The 17164-nt window shown below is 36.2% G+C and overlaps 1 protein-coding gene across 1 annotated transcript; it reads right to left on the bottom strand.

Annotated features, from left to right (window-relative positions):
- Positions 1-292: 292 nt before the first annotated feature.
- On the bottom strand, positions 293-1327 carry LOC132799726 (F-box/kelch-repeat protein At3g06240-like). The gene has a single exon (XM_060812184.1). It carries the CDS (start codon positions 1325-1327, stop codon positions 293-295), a length of 1035 nt encoding a protein of 344 aa, XP_060668167.1.
- Positions 1328-17164: the final 15837 nt, after the last annotated feature.

The raw sequence follows: 17164 nt of genomic DNA, 5'->3' as shown, positions 1-17164 counted from the left end.
CATTGTTGAAGATAGTGAATTGAGTTTTTGGCATTACTTTTTTATTGAAAGAATGTGATGACACTTCTGTCATTTAGCCACTTTGCACGCCCCTGTATATATGTATATATATATATATCCAACCAAATAAAATAAATCTAGAAAATATGGAAAGAATATATATATGTATATCAAACCGAATAATATAAATATAAAAAATATAGAGAGAACTTAGAAGCTTTATTCAATACATAGTCTGAAAGAATGATTTGAGTCCAAGATAGTCGATACACCCATGAAATCTTAACTAGTATTAACTCCCATCCAATATCCGTGAAGATGGAGTTGCATTAATTTGAGCTAGGCTTTCTTGGTAGTTAAGGATTTGCATTGATGATGTCCCATGAATATCCAAATCTTTGATTTTTCGGATGGAAGGGTCAACCAAAATTAGATCATGACGACATCCATCTCTGTTTACTTGGAGAAGAACCCCATTGTTGTTACAAAATCCTCTTATACTCGGTCCTAAGTATTCAAGGGGTCCAACATTAAATAGATTAGTCCATGAGTCCTTAACACCATATTCACCCAACACCCATATGTTATGTGTCTTGGTATCATTATTTCTATCTCTAACACAATGATCAAGAGCAAGGGATTTATTATGAAACATAAGGCTATTCCAACAAGTACTAGGACAGCTCCTTTCAATTATACGAGGAGGCAAAGGTGTTGTTATGAATACCTCATTGCTCATGTCGAATGACATAACATGTTCTCCATACTCGTCATTCTCTACCAACCACGAAAACATTTCTCCACATGCTGTACCTGAATGTGGTTGTGCTGATATAATATCACAAGTTGGGATGATATCTGGTAGCAATTTCCAACATCCTGTTTTTAAGCTATAAACTTCAACCTCTTGTTGGCACGGTTGAACAGGGCGGTATGTATTGTTTTCAAACAAGCATTGGATTGAGACTAGTTTGCAGTCATTGTTTTTGGAAATGAAACCGAACCCCATATTTAGATGTCGAAACATGTTCTTTTCTGGATTGCTTTTGTATAATCCATTTGGAATAATTTTTGCATCTCTTGTTGCAGGGTTCCACAGGACATACTCATCATGTGGTGGTATGCACCTAAGACATACCACACCATTACTACAACCCACCACGGTGACAGAATGTTTGAAATCAATCCTCATTGAATCCATTAATGGAGTATGGGATAATACTGGTTCGGTATCAATGACCTCAAGGGTTTCATCAGAAAGTAAAGAGATAACATGATATTTACTGATAGGATCCTCGTATTTGACTAGAATTTGAGAATTCCTCATCTTCCTGCGTAATCAGTGAATGGGTAACTCGTAATAATGACATATAATTCCTTGCAAACCTTTTTGCATTGGAGAAGATCTTTCAGCGGTAGACGCAACAGGATTGAAATCAACAACTCTTTTGGAAGATCCTCCATCTTCGACTTACAAATTGACATCAGCATAAATTCTTGCGCGACCTCTTCCATTTCTTAGAACAAAAATTTCTCTTTAAATCCTGATAAACCTGACACGTTGAGATAATAATAATAATAATAAAGAAAAAGCTTAATTATTTAAGACCTTTTTTGTCAGAGGAGGGTGTAACTCCTCTCCAAAGATAATCAGATTTATATCAATCACATTTGTTTTGATATATTCGAATGCATACCCAAAACCCCATAAAATCACAGAAGATCACAACTTATTCCTAGACCACCTAAAAAATTAGAGAGAGATGAGAAAAAGGTACCCATTAAGACGTCGAAAAGTCGAATGCAATGCAGAAACGGGTAATTTTTTTTTTTTCGTCCAAGCAGAAACAGGTGAAATTTTTTTCCTACGCCTGGTGCTTTTTATAGCACCGCTATATATATATGTTAAGTGGAAAAGAAATTAATAATTATAAAAAAAATAATAATAGAAGCAAAGCAATAATATAATATGTTTTTGATCTATAATTTCAGTCATCCATCCTTCGTACCTCCAATTAAATCCACCAGGCTTAGAGAGTGCCCAGGCTATTGTAAATCGCAGTCAACATAAAAAAGAAAAAGAAAAACCCTTCGTACCTCCAATTATTCATACGACTTTGATTTCAAAATTGGAAAATATATGTATATAATTATATATATGAAAGGCAAAAAAATCAAAGAAAAATATCTCAAGCCGTAACCTTCTAAATATAAGTGATAATGGTTTACAAATTAAATTAACTTTTCACAATTTATAATTGTATTTGAATCAGTTATTTCTAACCAATTAAAATTAGATTGTAGTTTTAGAGCGAGCCCACAAATTAATGCATATTTAATAATCATATTTAATTATTTATTATTATATTTTATCGGATTTACTATATAATATTCAAATAAATAAGATTTGTTGTTGTTTGGTTTTGCCCACATCCTCTTTTGAACTTGAGATCCGGGACATTATAACTCACACACTTGACTACATGAACTAGAAGGTCGGGGAAGCAAAAAGGGTTTGAAAAATATTTTTTGCCATGAATGATTACTAGTAGGATACATATACTAAATAATAATTTAAATGATTACCATTAATTCTCTTTTAAATTTTAAAACAAAAAATAATAAAATTAAATATTTCAATTAAAATTTAACATATAAAATATATATTATCATCACTCATGACAAATAGCAAAAACTTATAAAACTTTTACACTAATTATTTATTATTTTGTTTTAAGAGATGTTAAATGTAACAGTCCAGCCCAGACCACCCTATGCGATATTGTCCGTTTTGGACCCAGCCCGCACGGTTTTGTCAAAACTCGTTGCAAAAGAAAGGTATCCACACCCTCTTTTAAGGCATGCTTCGCTCCCCTTTCCAACCGATGTGGGATCTCACAATCCTCCCCCCTTGGAGCCCAACGTCCTAGCTAGCACACCAATTTGGGTACTGGCTCTGATACCAACTGTAACAGCCCAGCTCAGACCCCCCGCATGCGATGTTGTCCGCTTTGGGCCCAGCCCGCATGGTTTTGTCAAAACACATCGCAAGGGAAAGGTATCCACACTCTCTTTTAAGGCATGCTTCGTTTCCCTTTCCAACCGATGTGGGATCTCACAATCCTCCACCCTTGGGGCCAAGCATCCTTATTGGCACACCGATCCGGGTATTGGCTCTGATACCAATCTGTCAGGACCCGTCCAAAATCCCTCACTAGAATTCTAGACAAGCCCTGATCTCAGGGAAACACTACCGGACCCTCTAATGGAAAATCCGGCAGAACCTCCCCTAAGGGTTGAACTTATTACAATTTTCCTGTACTGAAAATACACTTCTATATACACCTCTTATTCCTCCCACTTTACTACAAAACATTATCACAAATTTCAGTACTTCAAATAAATGACAGGGAACTAATGTAATAATTAAGGAAATATATCCCATGGTATACAGAGCATCATAAGATACAATTATGTACGAAAGTTTTACAACAAAGTAGAAAGAAAATTACATAATAAGAAACGAAGGAAAGAAGACTTCTCGAAGTTCCGAAAATGATCAAACTGTCGAGCTCGCCCTGATAGAACAATGTCTACCACCTGAGTCTAAGGGAACGAAATTTGAAAACATGAGATGCTAATCATCTCAGTGAACGACCCAGTCTACTAACTACTAATAATTAAGTAATTTAGCAGTAAGCAAATGAATAAGTAATTACTAAATAAATAAATACGTGAATGGTTTAGTAATAATGGTTGAAAATAATTTTCTCTCAAAACCCTCACGGTCACTCAGTTGGAAATGTTCCTTTTTTAAAACGTTTTCACAAAACCCGATGTTTTATGCCCAAGATTCAGAAAAATAATTAACCAATAATTTACAAATAAAACATGACAAATTAAGAATCCAAAATTAGAATGAGAATAATAATAGAAATGAAATTGACTTGTGTAACAATCCTAAAAGAATAATAACATATCATCAACAGATAATACAAAGATATCCATGATAATCATATTTAAACAATTTAGAAAATAATCAAATAATTAGAATAACTCAATTAATTGAACAATTAAATGAAGAAATAATTTAACCAAAATAAAACACCCATTTAAAATAAATGTTAAGAATATAATAAAATGAAGGAAAATATAATATATTAGAATGGATTTCAAAATACCAAAACAATTTGAATAATAATTTCGTAAAAGCATTTTTATAAAAAAAAAAACTGCGTAACCTTTAAATTTAAATAATGAAACACTATTAAATACATATTATTAAAAATCAGGTCGTGAAAACCATTTGATGCCTACACTATATACCAGTGGCTCCAACGGTACCCAGCGTCCCGAGGTACCACCAGATATGAGGTTAAAGAGAAAAACCGACATACGGTCGCGTGGCGTCCCACTGCACCACTGCAAACAGGCGTCCTAGCGATGGCCGGGGGTGGTTGCGGCCGATATCAACTTGCCGACCCTCAGTCCGATGGCAACCACAGGACAACCCATAAATCACCTGCACGCTACTCACACCCACCTGCGCGATAATCATATCCATGTGTGCACTAATTATATCCACATATATAAAACACCGGTACATGTGTGGTGCATCATAAAAATTCTAAAATCCATATAGTTTCAAATCCCAAAAAAATTCCACCGGGTTTATTCCATTCAATTAAACCCGTAAATTTTTCCACAATTCCTTTATAATTTATTGTCATAAATCCATCGCATATTTTCCATCAATTTCAAATCCATGAATGTAACAATAATTAAAAATAATTATTACTTCAATTCTTCAAAATTCAAATATAATTGGATCTCACAATTCATCAATGGATAATACATTCTTATTAAACATAAATAATTTCACAATTTATTTCAACCACAATTTAAATAAAATTAAATCCACAATTTCATAAAATAAAATTCCCATAATTTACCAAAATCAAATTATACTTTAATGCATAAATATACTATAATTTTATTCAATTGTAGCATCAAAATCCCAAATATAATTTATAAATAATTAATACATGAATATAATTTCCAAACACATATTCAACATAAAATATATGAAATTTATCAACCCAAAATAGTTTTGAAGATGGGTCACTCACCTTAAGCACACAATCCAAACAAGATCCTCAATAGGCCATTGACTCTCACAATCCGTTAAGAATTGAGGAAAGTGGACACTAGATTTAGGTTCAGAGGGTCAGAATTAGTGGGAAAGGATGGGCGATGCAACTAGAAACTCGCCGGAAAGTCGATTTCCCGACGAGCCGCCGTGGTCACCAGAATCCGCCACCGTCGGCGGCGCATCCGGTGGCCACTTGTAACATCCCACATCGGTTGGAAAGGGGAACGAAGCATGCCATATAAGTGGGTGTGGATACCTTTCCCTTACGAGGCCTTTTCCTGTGACCCACCGTTGTAATGGGGTCGGGCAGAGCAAAACCGTGAGGGCTGGGCCCAAAGCGGACAATATCGCATGCGTGTGGTCTGGGCTGTTACAGTGGTATCAGAGTCGGACCCGGATGGGTGTGCCAGTGAGGACACTGGGCCCTAAGGAGGGAGGATTGTAACATCCCACATCGGTTGGAAAAGGGAACGAAGCATGCCATATAAGTGGGTGTGGATACATTTCCCTTGCGAGGCCTTTTCCTGTGACCCACCATTGTAATGGGGCCGGGAAGAGCAAAACTGTGCAGGCTGGGCCCAAAGTGGACAATATTGCATGCGGGTGGTCTAGGCTGTTACACCACTGGCCATGATTTATGGTGGGAAGGTAGATCGAGGAATGGGTGACTCAACGGGACCGGCGGTGAGCCAAACGAAGGCCAAAATAGGGAGAAATCTGGGTTTGAAGAAATCGGCGCCGCCGCCGGAAAAAGTCTCGATCCGGGCCCATCGGCGGTCGGTTGGCCGTGATTTTTGGCTGGCCAGCCGGTTTTTAGGTGGGCGTCAAGGTGGGGTGGCTCGTGTACTGTTCTGGTGGCCGAAAATGGGTGAACAGCGGTTGGTCGGTTGGGTTTCTCTCTCTCCCCTTCCCCGGCTCACGTGTTTTGGCCAAAATAAAAGCCACCCATGGGTGACACTATTCACTCATGGGATTGGCTGAAAATATGACACGTGACACACACTGTTCACTTAGGTCAAAATATATTAAAATATTACGGTATTCGGAAAACGTTGCATGTCCATAACTTTTTAACCAGATGTCCAATTTAAGCGTGCTGCTAGTCTATGAACTCATATCGACGAGTACTTCACAATCATGCATGAGTCAAAGATCAACTTTGCATTAACAAAAAGTCAACTCCGGCAACCCTTGGACAGTTTGGACCTCAAATTGTTTTGCTCATAACTTTCGAACCGTAGCTCCGTTTTCAACGTGCTACTAGTCTGTGGACTCGTGACAATGTGTACTTTTTAACGGTACCTCGGTCAATGTAGAATTCCATCAGGCGCAAAAAGTCAACATTTGATCCTTTCTCGGTCAATGATGGTCAATTTGGTCAACCTCGGTCAAATTTGAGAAATTTCTGGTGTACTTCGGGAGGGGGTGTTACAATCTTCCCCCTTTACAAAAATTTCATCCTCGAAATTTTATACTTCACTAAAACGTATAAGAATATTGGTTGCTGATTTGTGCTTCAAGCTTCCACGTCACTTCCTTGGCTACGTAAAATCTGCCATAAGACTTTAACTTGAGAAATAATCTCATCGACGAATATGTATCTTTCGTGACCTAAGATTTATATTGGTTGTTCCTCACATGACAGGTCTTCGATGTCTTTTCGTAGCTCTGATGCATGAAATACGTTACATACCTGCGTTAACTCTTCCAAAAATGCTAACTCGTACGCTACAAAATCAATTCTTTCGCTAACCTCGTAGAAACCAAGATACGAGAACTTAGCTCTCTCTATCAACCAAAGCGTACGACTCTCCCCTATGGAGATAATTTCAAAAACTCAATCTCGGACTTTGAATTCAAGATCTTTTCCTTGCACGTCAGGTTAACTCTTTTGTCGATTCCTGAGCGGTCTTCAAACTCTCTCGGATGACCTTCACCTTATTCATAGTCATTCATAGGTGTTTGCATCCAATTTAGCTTGGCCAACTTGTCTCAGTGAGAACCACTCTCGTACCAGTAAAAAGGTGTGCTAACATTTCTACTTCTTCCACTTGTTGGCAACTTACGTACCTTGATTCTAATTCGGCAACTTCCTTTATCGTGCCAATCCACCAATAATACTTAGTGAGCATTTGATATATCTTTATACCTTTGGGGTGTATCACATACATCGAATCGCGTGCTTCCTTTGGGGTCTCTTTTTGAACTCAACGATATCCTACTCTTGGATTCTCAATTGGCGATGCTTAAACCTTAAGTCGCTCTTGGAAAAACCATAACATAAAACAAATAATAAATATATTTTTCAAATATACCACCAACATAAAATATATACAATTTATCAACCTAAATTAAATTTTCAAACTTCTTCAAAAATCAAAAATCAAAATATAATTTATAAAATTTACTAATTAAATCAATGAAATAATAAATAATAAGAGAATTATTCTAATCAGTTTAAAATACCTTAATTTGCATAGGCAATTGTTAAAATTCCACATTGGAACAATAATAAAAACATGAATAAATGCATTTTAATAATCATTTTAAAATAAGTAAAATGAATCGATTAAATAATAAAAGAAATATTTAACACATGCATTTAAAATAAGAGTAACAATATAATAAAATTTATTTTAAATTATCCAAACCATTTAAATAATAAGGTCATAGTAGAATGCACTTTAAAACATTAATTGAATAAATGATAAAAACACATTTTATGTAAACTGTCATAATCAAGGTAAATTATAAAAACATGTCAAAATATATTTTAAATCACAATTTTAAATGAATAATAAAATCAATGCAAATGAAATTCATACCAAAACATTGATTTAAATAAATAATAAAAACATGAATAAAATACCTTTAATTTCAAATATCACTTTGAAAAGCATTTAGTTTTTGATAATCGATTGGAAAAATATCTTGACACCTTGAGGTTGATCGACACACATTCATACTCGGCAACAGGTATCGATTATGGGTGGTCACCTTGTTAGGTCGTTGGTAGCCGATACACACTCTTAGGCAACCATCCTTCTTCTCCATGAACAAAACGGATACCATTCACGATGATAAGCTTGATCTAGTGAAACCTTTATTCACCAAATCTTGCAGTTAAGCCTTTCAGTCCTTTAACTTTGATAAAGTCGCACGGCATGGCGGTATTGAAATAGATCGATGTCCAAAGAAAATTTAATGGTGAATTGATATCCCTTTTATGGTCGTAATCAAGGTAACTTGTAGGGAAAACACTTTCGAATTGCTTCCCACTATGAGCACTTCCAACGCTCACCATCTACTCGGGCATCAACCACATGGGTCAAATACCCTTAACAACCATTCTCCGATAGCTCCTTGGAGACAAGGATAGAAATTAATCATGGTAAAGGCCTCCTAACTCCTCCACGAAGCACCACTTTAGGTAAGCTAAAACACTTTAACTTTACTCCTTTATGCTAGCAGTCCATAAACATAAGAACTACTCAATCCATATCTAGGACCACTTCGGATCCCAAAAGATTCACAGAATTGGATCTACCACCATTACTTGACTTTCGATAAAGAAAAGGCAATCCTCGACCATTGACTAGGCCATAGGAATTCCCCGTTAGGCTAGGTGATTCTAATTGGCACCCTCGAAGATTAGAGCTATTTCAACTCGGGTAACGAATTTGCTTCGAGATAAAGGGAAAGAACGCTTTAAGACGGGCAAAACGAGAGATTAGACATGGATGGGATGCACAAAAATGCACAGTCCCCTAGGAATACTAAAACCTAGAGCTTTGATACCAACTGTCAGGACCCGTCCAAAATTCCTCATCAAAATCCTAGACAAGCCTTGATCCCAGAGAAACCCTACCGGACCTTCCAATGGAAAATCCAGCAGAATCTCCCCTAAGGGTTGGACTTACCATAAATTTCCTGCACTGAAAATACACTTCTATATACATCCCCTTATTCCTCCCACATTACTACAATTTGTCTCCACAAATTTGCAGCACTTAAAAATAATAACAGGAAATCAGTGCATAATTAATAACTAAATGTCCAATATAGTATACAGAGCATTATATAAATAAATGTGGAATTAATACAATGTCAGATAAATAAGCAATACAAGATGAAGAGGAAAAAAGGGAAGAAATGCTTCTTGGACTTTCGGCAATGAACTGAGACGTCAAGCTTTCCCCGGACGATCAACGTCTCCCAATCCTTGTACCTAGGGGAACGAAATTTAGAAATATGAGATGCTAATCATCTGAGTAAGTGACCCTATCTACTGTACAATTATAAAGCCATGATAATTATAGTACAATTGGTTAATTAAGAATAAATAAATAAATAAATAATAATTAATTAAAATTAATATTTTCTCTCAAAACCTTCACGATTCACTCGGTTGGAAAAGTTTCCCTTTTAAAACATTTTCGCAAAACCCAATCTTTTATGCCCCGAAAACCAAGGAAACAATTAGTTAACTAAATATCAAATAAAGATAATAAATCAAGCATCCAAAATTTATAATGAAAATAAAATAGGAATAGAAATAAAAATAATTTCGTAACAATTACTAACTGATTAATAAATGTCACAAACAAATAATATACAAGAATTTAAAGATCCAAAATTTATAATGGAAATATAGAATAAGACATCATTGGATACAATAATTAAAATCATAATTAAACTTGTACTAAAGAAATTTGGTATAAGAACAAGAATAGACCCAATATATAAATTATAAAATCTATTAATTAAGTCAAAGAAATAATCAAAGAAACATTTTAAATCAATTTAAACATCGATATAAAACACATGATAAAAATATAATAGAATTTATTTTAAAATACCAATCGATTTAAATGATAAAATCAAGGCAAATAACTTTTAAACATTAATGAGAATAGGTAATAAAATCACGATATCAATTTCATAAAATTTGTTTAAAGCTTTAAATTTAAATAAATAATAAAAACAACATTAAATACATTCTAATTTAAATACTACTTTAAAACTTTAGGAATTGAAATTTATATCAGAAAAATAATTACTTGATGCACCACACTATATATCAGTGATGTCCCACGATACCCAGCATCCCAAGCACGTGTAACGGGAGGTTAAAGAGAGAAACTTGCATACAGTCGCTTCGGCGTCCTGACAGCGCCGCTGCTTAAACCGTCATCCTGGCCATGGAGGGGGGCAGCTTATGGCCAATATCAAACTTGCCTACCCTCGGTCCAATGGCAACTCACAAGAGACATTATAACTTGCGCACTCATTAACATATACAGTACAGAACACCAGTACTATATGAGTGCGTCTAAAACAAATAACCAAATTTTATTATTAAAAGTACGTAACTTTTTCCAAAATTCACTATGGGAATTATACCATTTTTCAAACTCACCTTCCCACATTTTTTTCTTTAACATTTCCAGTATAAATCCATCGATAGTAATATACAATTATTTTTTTTCCCAAATCATAAAATCAATCAAATAATTTTCCATGGGCATAATTATAAAATTTGAAACCACCAACTTAAACCAATATTTCCTTGAAATATTTAAAATCAAATCATGCCCAAAAATAATATTAAAACCACATGAATTTCATATATAATTTAATTCCACAAATCCTCATTACCATAAAATAATTTCCACAATGCATAAATTTATATAAATTCATTTTTTCTTTAATCAAAATAAATTCACAAATAAATTCCACAATAAATCAATTAATATCAAAATCACAATGCCTTTAAATATCAAATTTCCATAAAATCCAAATTTCCATAATTTGTCAAAAATAAAAATATGATTTAATGCACATATACATTTCAATTTATTCAAATGTGCCATCAAAATTTCAAATATAATTTTGCTTGATATTTAACACATAAATATTAGATCCAAACATTTAATTACTGCAAAATAAATATAATTTAACACCCAAAAATAATTTTGAAGGTGGGTCACTCACCTCGAGCACGCAATTAATCCAATATCCTCCATGGGATCAATTCCATGATGCACACGTGCTCCTAGAACAACAATATTACACAACTCAAATAAATTAATATTTTATTCGGATAAATAATACCCGGTATCCGGGGGACTACACAAACGTTAACCAAAATTTACAAATAATATACCGAATCGAAGCTTATGCAACGAGGATCACAGATTGAGGCTTACCTTCCGGAGATCGGACCCGAGGTGACCGAAATCTCGCCGGAAAGCTCATGGATTTAAGGTGGGGTGGTGTGTGTACTTTTCCGGTGGCTGGAAATGGGTGAATGGCAGTGGCCGGTTGGTTTCTCTCTCTCTCTCTCTCTCTCCTTGTAACACCCCGTCCCGAACCATGTCAGAATTTTTGCACGTTGACCGAGGTTGACTGTTGACCGTTGACCGAAGGGGTCGAAAGTTGACTTTGACCCGATTGGAATTCTAGGTTGACTGAGGTATTGTTACGAAGTACACGTTGGCACGAGTTCGTAGACTAGTAGCAGGTTCAATTTGGACATGTGGTTTGAAAGTTATGGACCTGTAGAGTTTTTCAAATACTGTATTATTTTGATATTATTTTTGAACGTGTAACGATGTACCACGTGTGACTTAATGAAGGTGACCATGTGTCACCATGTTGAGAAGCCGCATGTCAACCATGTGTAATGTCATATTATTTTATTATTATTTAATTATTTAATTATTTAATTATTTAATTATTTTATTTTATTTTTCTTTTTCTTTTCCTTTTTCTTTTCTTTTTCTTTTTCTTTTTCTTTTCTTTTCCCCTACGTGGGAAAAAAGGCCACGGGTTCCGATCCTTCTCCTTCTCCTTCTTCTTCTTCTTCTTCTTTCTTTCTTTCTTTCTTCCTTCCCACCGCCCGTCTTTCTCTTTCTCCCTGCTGCACATTTTTCGGCCACCAGAACCACTCACGTGCTGGCCAGTGATGAGCGGAGGGAGGAGGTGAGCTCAGCCGCCAATTTTCACGGTCACCGGCCGCCGAACGCGCCCCGATCGGGCCGGAGAAGCCGCCGGCAGGAAAAATTTCTCTCTCCTCTTTTCTTGTGTTTTCCGGCCAGCCCAGTCCAAATTAAGCCTCCTCTCCCCCTATTTTGGGTCCTCTGAGTCCAAATATGGCCTCCAATCTCGAAAATTCGAAGTGGTTTGGGAGATACAAGGAATTGAAAACCGACCGAAGCTTTCCGACCAAATTCTGACCACCTCCGGCGGAATTGGGGTCGATGGAGACCGGATTTGTAATCCTCGTCGCTCAAGCTTCGATTCGATATATTATTCGACTATTTTGGATAACGTTTGTATTTGACCCCCCGGGTACCGGGTATTATTTATCCGAATAAAATATTAATTTATTTGACTGTGTGTGAATTGTGTTCTAGGAGCACCGGTGAGTCGTGGAATTGATCCCATGGTGGATCATGGTTTAATTGCGTGCTCCAGGTGAGTGACCCACCTTTAAAAATGTTTTTGGGGTAATTGATTATATTTATGTGGTGTTAAATTGATATCTATAATTTGTGCTCATGTGGCGTAATTTAAATATAGTCGGGAAAAAAATATTATTTTATATATATTTTTACCCATTGATACTAAACGGAATTTTGGATTACTAAGAATTTCCTGATTATTATTTTATTGTGGTTTAATTTATTTATTGTGCATGAGCAATGTATATTTCAGTAATAATCGTACGTGGTTTTAAGTGTTATTTTTCGGACATAATTGGGTTAAATATTTTATGAAAATATTTGTTTAAGTTGGTGGTTTAATTTTGTATAAATTATGCCCGCTGTATTTTAATGGTTGAACCTCGTATTACGAGAAAATTATGGTTGATTGGTTATCGATGTTTCCGTACCGTTTGTTAAATAAAAATATGTGAGATGGTATTTTGTGAAAATTTGGTATATTTTCCACGGTAAATTTTGGAAAACGGTATAGTTGATTTAATAATTATTTTAGACGCATTCACACAGTATTGGTGTTCTGGTATATGTATATGTGGTTCAGCGCGCAAGTATTATTATTTCACCCGTGAGTTGCCATTGGACTGTGGGTAGGCAAGTCTTATATAGTGCACACAGCTGCCCCCCTCCTTGGCCGGGATGATGGTTTCAGCAGCGGTACTGTCGGGATGCCGAAGTGTCGTTTGCAAGTTTCTCTCTTTAATCTCCCCGCCAGTCGGTGCTCAGGACGCTGGGTATCAGAGGGCATCACTGGTATATGGTGTGGTGCATCAAGTACAAATTTTTTCGGATAGAAATTTCAAATCCCAAAGAGTACAAAATTATTTATTATAATTTAATGCAGTTTATTTATATTTTGGGGTATTTGTTTATTTATTTGTTGTTTATTAAATTGTCTGGTCCCTTGGTTTTCGGCAAGTACGAATATCGGGTTTTATGAAAATGTTTTAAAAAGGGGAACATTTCCAATGGAGTGAATAGTGAGGGTTTTGAGAGAAAGTATTACTTCAAATGTTTATTTATTTATTTACTTAATTGTTCGGTATTGATTTATTAAATCCCTTTACTTGGTATACTATTAATATTAAAGGTGTATAGTAGATAGGGTCACTCACTGAGATGATTAGCATCTCACACTCCTAAATTCCGTTCCCCTAGGTCCAGGTTGGAGACGTTGATTGTCCGGGGCGAGCCCGACGTCTCAATTCGTTGCCGAAGTCCAAGAAGTATTTCTTCCCTTTTTCCTCTGTATCTTGTATTGCTTTTTATCTGTCATGGTATTAATTCCACATTTATTGTATAATGCTCTGTATACTGTATTGGACATGTAGTGTTATTATTGCACTGAGTTGCTGTTATCTTTTGAAGTGCTGAAATTTGTGGAATCAATTTGTAGTAACGTGGGAGGAATAAGGGGATGTTTATAGATGTCAGGACCCGTCCAGAATTCCTTCCCCGGAACCCTAGACAAGCCCTGATCCCAGGGAAATACCACCAAACCTTCCAACGGAAAATCCGGCAGCACCTCCCCTAAGGGTAGGACTAACCAAAAATTTCCTGCACTGAAAACACACTTCTAAAAACATCCCTTTATCCCTCCTATGTTACTACAAATTGATTCCACAAATTTCAGCACTTCAAAGAACAGCAGCAACCCAGTGCATAAAAACAACTACATGTCTAATACAGTATACAGAGCATTATACAGATAAATGTGGAATTTATAAAATGACAGATAAGAAGCAATACAAGATAGAGAGGAAAAAGGAAAGAAAAACTTCTTGAACCTTCAGCAACGAACTGAGACGTTGGGCTCGCCCCGGACAATCAACGTCTCCAACCTGGACCTAGGGGAACGGAATTTAAGAGTGTGAGATGCTAATCATCTCAGTGAGTGACCCTAACTACCATACACCTTTAATATAAATAATATACCAAATAAAGGGATTTAATAAATCAATACCGAACAATTAAATAAATAAATAAATAAACAACTGAAGTAACAATTTCTCTTAAAACCCTCACTATTCACTCCGTTGGAAATGTTCCCCTTTTTAAAACATTTTCACAAAACCCGATATTCGTACTTCCCGAAAACCAATGAACCAAATAAATTAATAAACAACAAATAAACAAATAAATACCCCAAATATAAATATTCTGTAATAAATTATAATAAATAATTTTTTTTAACACCTTTGGGGTTTTAAACTTTATTTGAAAATTACACTTGACAATTACACATGACGCACCACACCATATACCGATGATACCCTCCGATACCCAGCGTCCCGAGCACCGACTGGCAGGGAGGTTAAAGAGAGAAACCTGCAACGGCACTTCGGCATCCCGACAATACCGCTGCTAAAACCATCTCCCGGTGAAGGGAGGGGCTGTTGTGGCCAATATCAAACTTGCCTGCCCAGTCCAATGGCAACCACGGGAGAAATAATCACGACGCGCTAAACCACATAATAACCGCGCGCTACCACGTGTCCATACACCATACACCAGAACACCAATACTGTATGAGTGCGTCTAAAAATAAACATTAATAACCAACCGTACCGTTTTCCAAAATTACCGTGGGAAATATATTAAATTATCACACTTACCATCCCACATATTTTTATTTAATAAACCGGTACGAAACAGCGATAACAACAAACCACAATTTTCTCGAAATACGAGATTCAATCATAAAAATACCGCGGGCATAATTTATAAAATTTAAACAAATATTTTCGTAAAATATTTAACCCAATTATGCCCGAAAAATCATATTTGAAACTACGTATAAATACTACCGAAATACACTTTGCTCATGCACAATAAATAAATTAAACTACAATAAAACCATAACCAAATTGTACCACATGAGCATAAATTAAATACCAATTAAACATAATTAATTGCCCAAAAATGATATAAAATCCAGACACAATTAATTACCGAAAATACTTGCTCATGTGTAATAAATACCATTTAATCACAATAAAATAATAATCGGGAATTTCTTAATGACCCCAAAATTTCATTTAGCACCAATGGGTAATTATATATAAAATAATATTTTTTCCTGATTATATTTAAAGTACACCACATGAGCACCAATTACACATATCAAATTAATACCACATAAATACAATTAATTACCCCAAAAATATTTTTAAAGGTGGGTCACTCACCTGGAGCACGCAATTAACCTACAATCCACCACGGGATCAATTTCACGACTCACCGGTGCTCCTAGAACAAAATTCACAGACAGTCAAATAAATTAATATTTTAATCGGGTAAATAATACCCGGTACCCGGGGGGTCAAACACAAACTTTAACCAAAATGGTCGAATAACATACCGAATCGAAGCTTGAGCGACGAGGATTACCAATCCGGTCTCCATCGACCCCAATTCCGCCGGAGGTGGCCGGAATTTGGTCGGGAAGCTTCGGCCGGATTTAAACTTAAGGGATCTTTCAAACGGTGGGGATTTTGGGCAATCTAACCCCAGAAATGGACTCAGAGGGGTCGAAAATGGTGGGATAGAGTTATGGGTCGGGCTGGTTTGGTCGGAAACGGCGAGAATCCCCGGAAAATTTCAAGTCGCCGCCGCGGACTTCACCGGCCCGATCTGGGTGCGTCCGGCGGCAGCTGGCCGGGAGATTTGGTGGCTGAGGTCGCGAGGTGGTGGGCTACTGGCGACTGTAATCCGGTCAAACACCGGTCAAACAGAGAGAGGGAGAGAGTCAAAGGAGAGAGAGAGAGGGAAAAGTCTTTACTGGTTTTTTGATGGCTCGGGGAAGAAGAAGGGAAAAAAGAAAAGGAAAAGAAAGAAAAAAAAAACAGGTGTTTTCCCACGTGGGGAAAAGAAAGAAAAAGAAAAACAAAAACAAAAGAAAAAGGAAAAGAAAAAGAAAAAGGAAAAAGGAAAAATAAAAATAATTAAATAAAAAAATATTATTATTAAAATAATAATAAAAATAATTTGATATTACACATGGTTGACATGTGGCACCTCACTATGGTGACACATGGTCACCTTCATTAAGTCACATGTGGCACCTCGTTACGCGTTTAAAAAATAATATTAAAATAATACAGTATTTGAAAAACTTTACAGGTCCATAATTTTCAAATCACATGTCCAAATCGGACGTGCTGCTAGTCTACGGACTCGTATCGACGAGCACTTCACAACCATGCATGAGTCAACGCTCAACGTTGCATGAACAAAAGAGTCAACTCCGGCACCCCTTGGACAGTTTGGACCTCAACTTGTTTTGCTCATAACTTTCAAACCGTAGCTCCGTTTTCAACGTGCTACCAGTCTACGAACTCGTGCCAACGTGTACTTCGTAACGGTACCTCAGTCAACCTAGAATTCCAACCGGGTCAAAAAGTTAAAGGTCAACCTCGATCAACGTGCAAAAATTTCTGACATGGTTCGGGACGGGGTGTTACAATAGAAGTGTGTTTTCAGTGCAAGTAATTTTTGGTTAGTCCTA

Source organism: Ziziphus jujuba, chromosome 10, assembly GCF_031755915.1.
Source record: "Ziziphus jujuba cultivar Dongzao chromosome 10, ASM3175591v1".
Taxonomy (NCBI): domain Eukaryota; kingdom Viridiplantae; phylum Streptophyta; class Magnoliopsida; order Rosales; family Rhamnaceae; genus Ziziphus; species Ziziphus jujuba.
This window is presented reverse-complemented; position numbering and strand designations above follow the sequence as displayed.

What these genes read in the sequence shown, in the direction of transcription:
- LOC132799726 (XM_060812184.1), bottom strand. Translation starts at nt 1,327, where the DNA reads ATGAGGAATTCTCAAATTCTAGTCAAATACGAGGATCCTATCAGTAAA.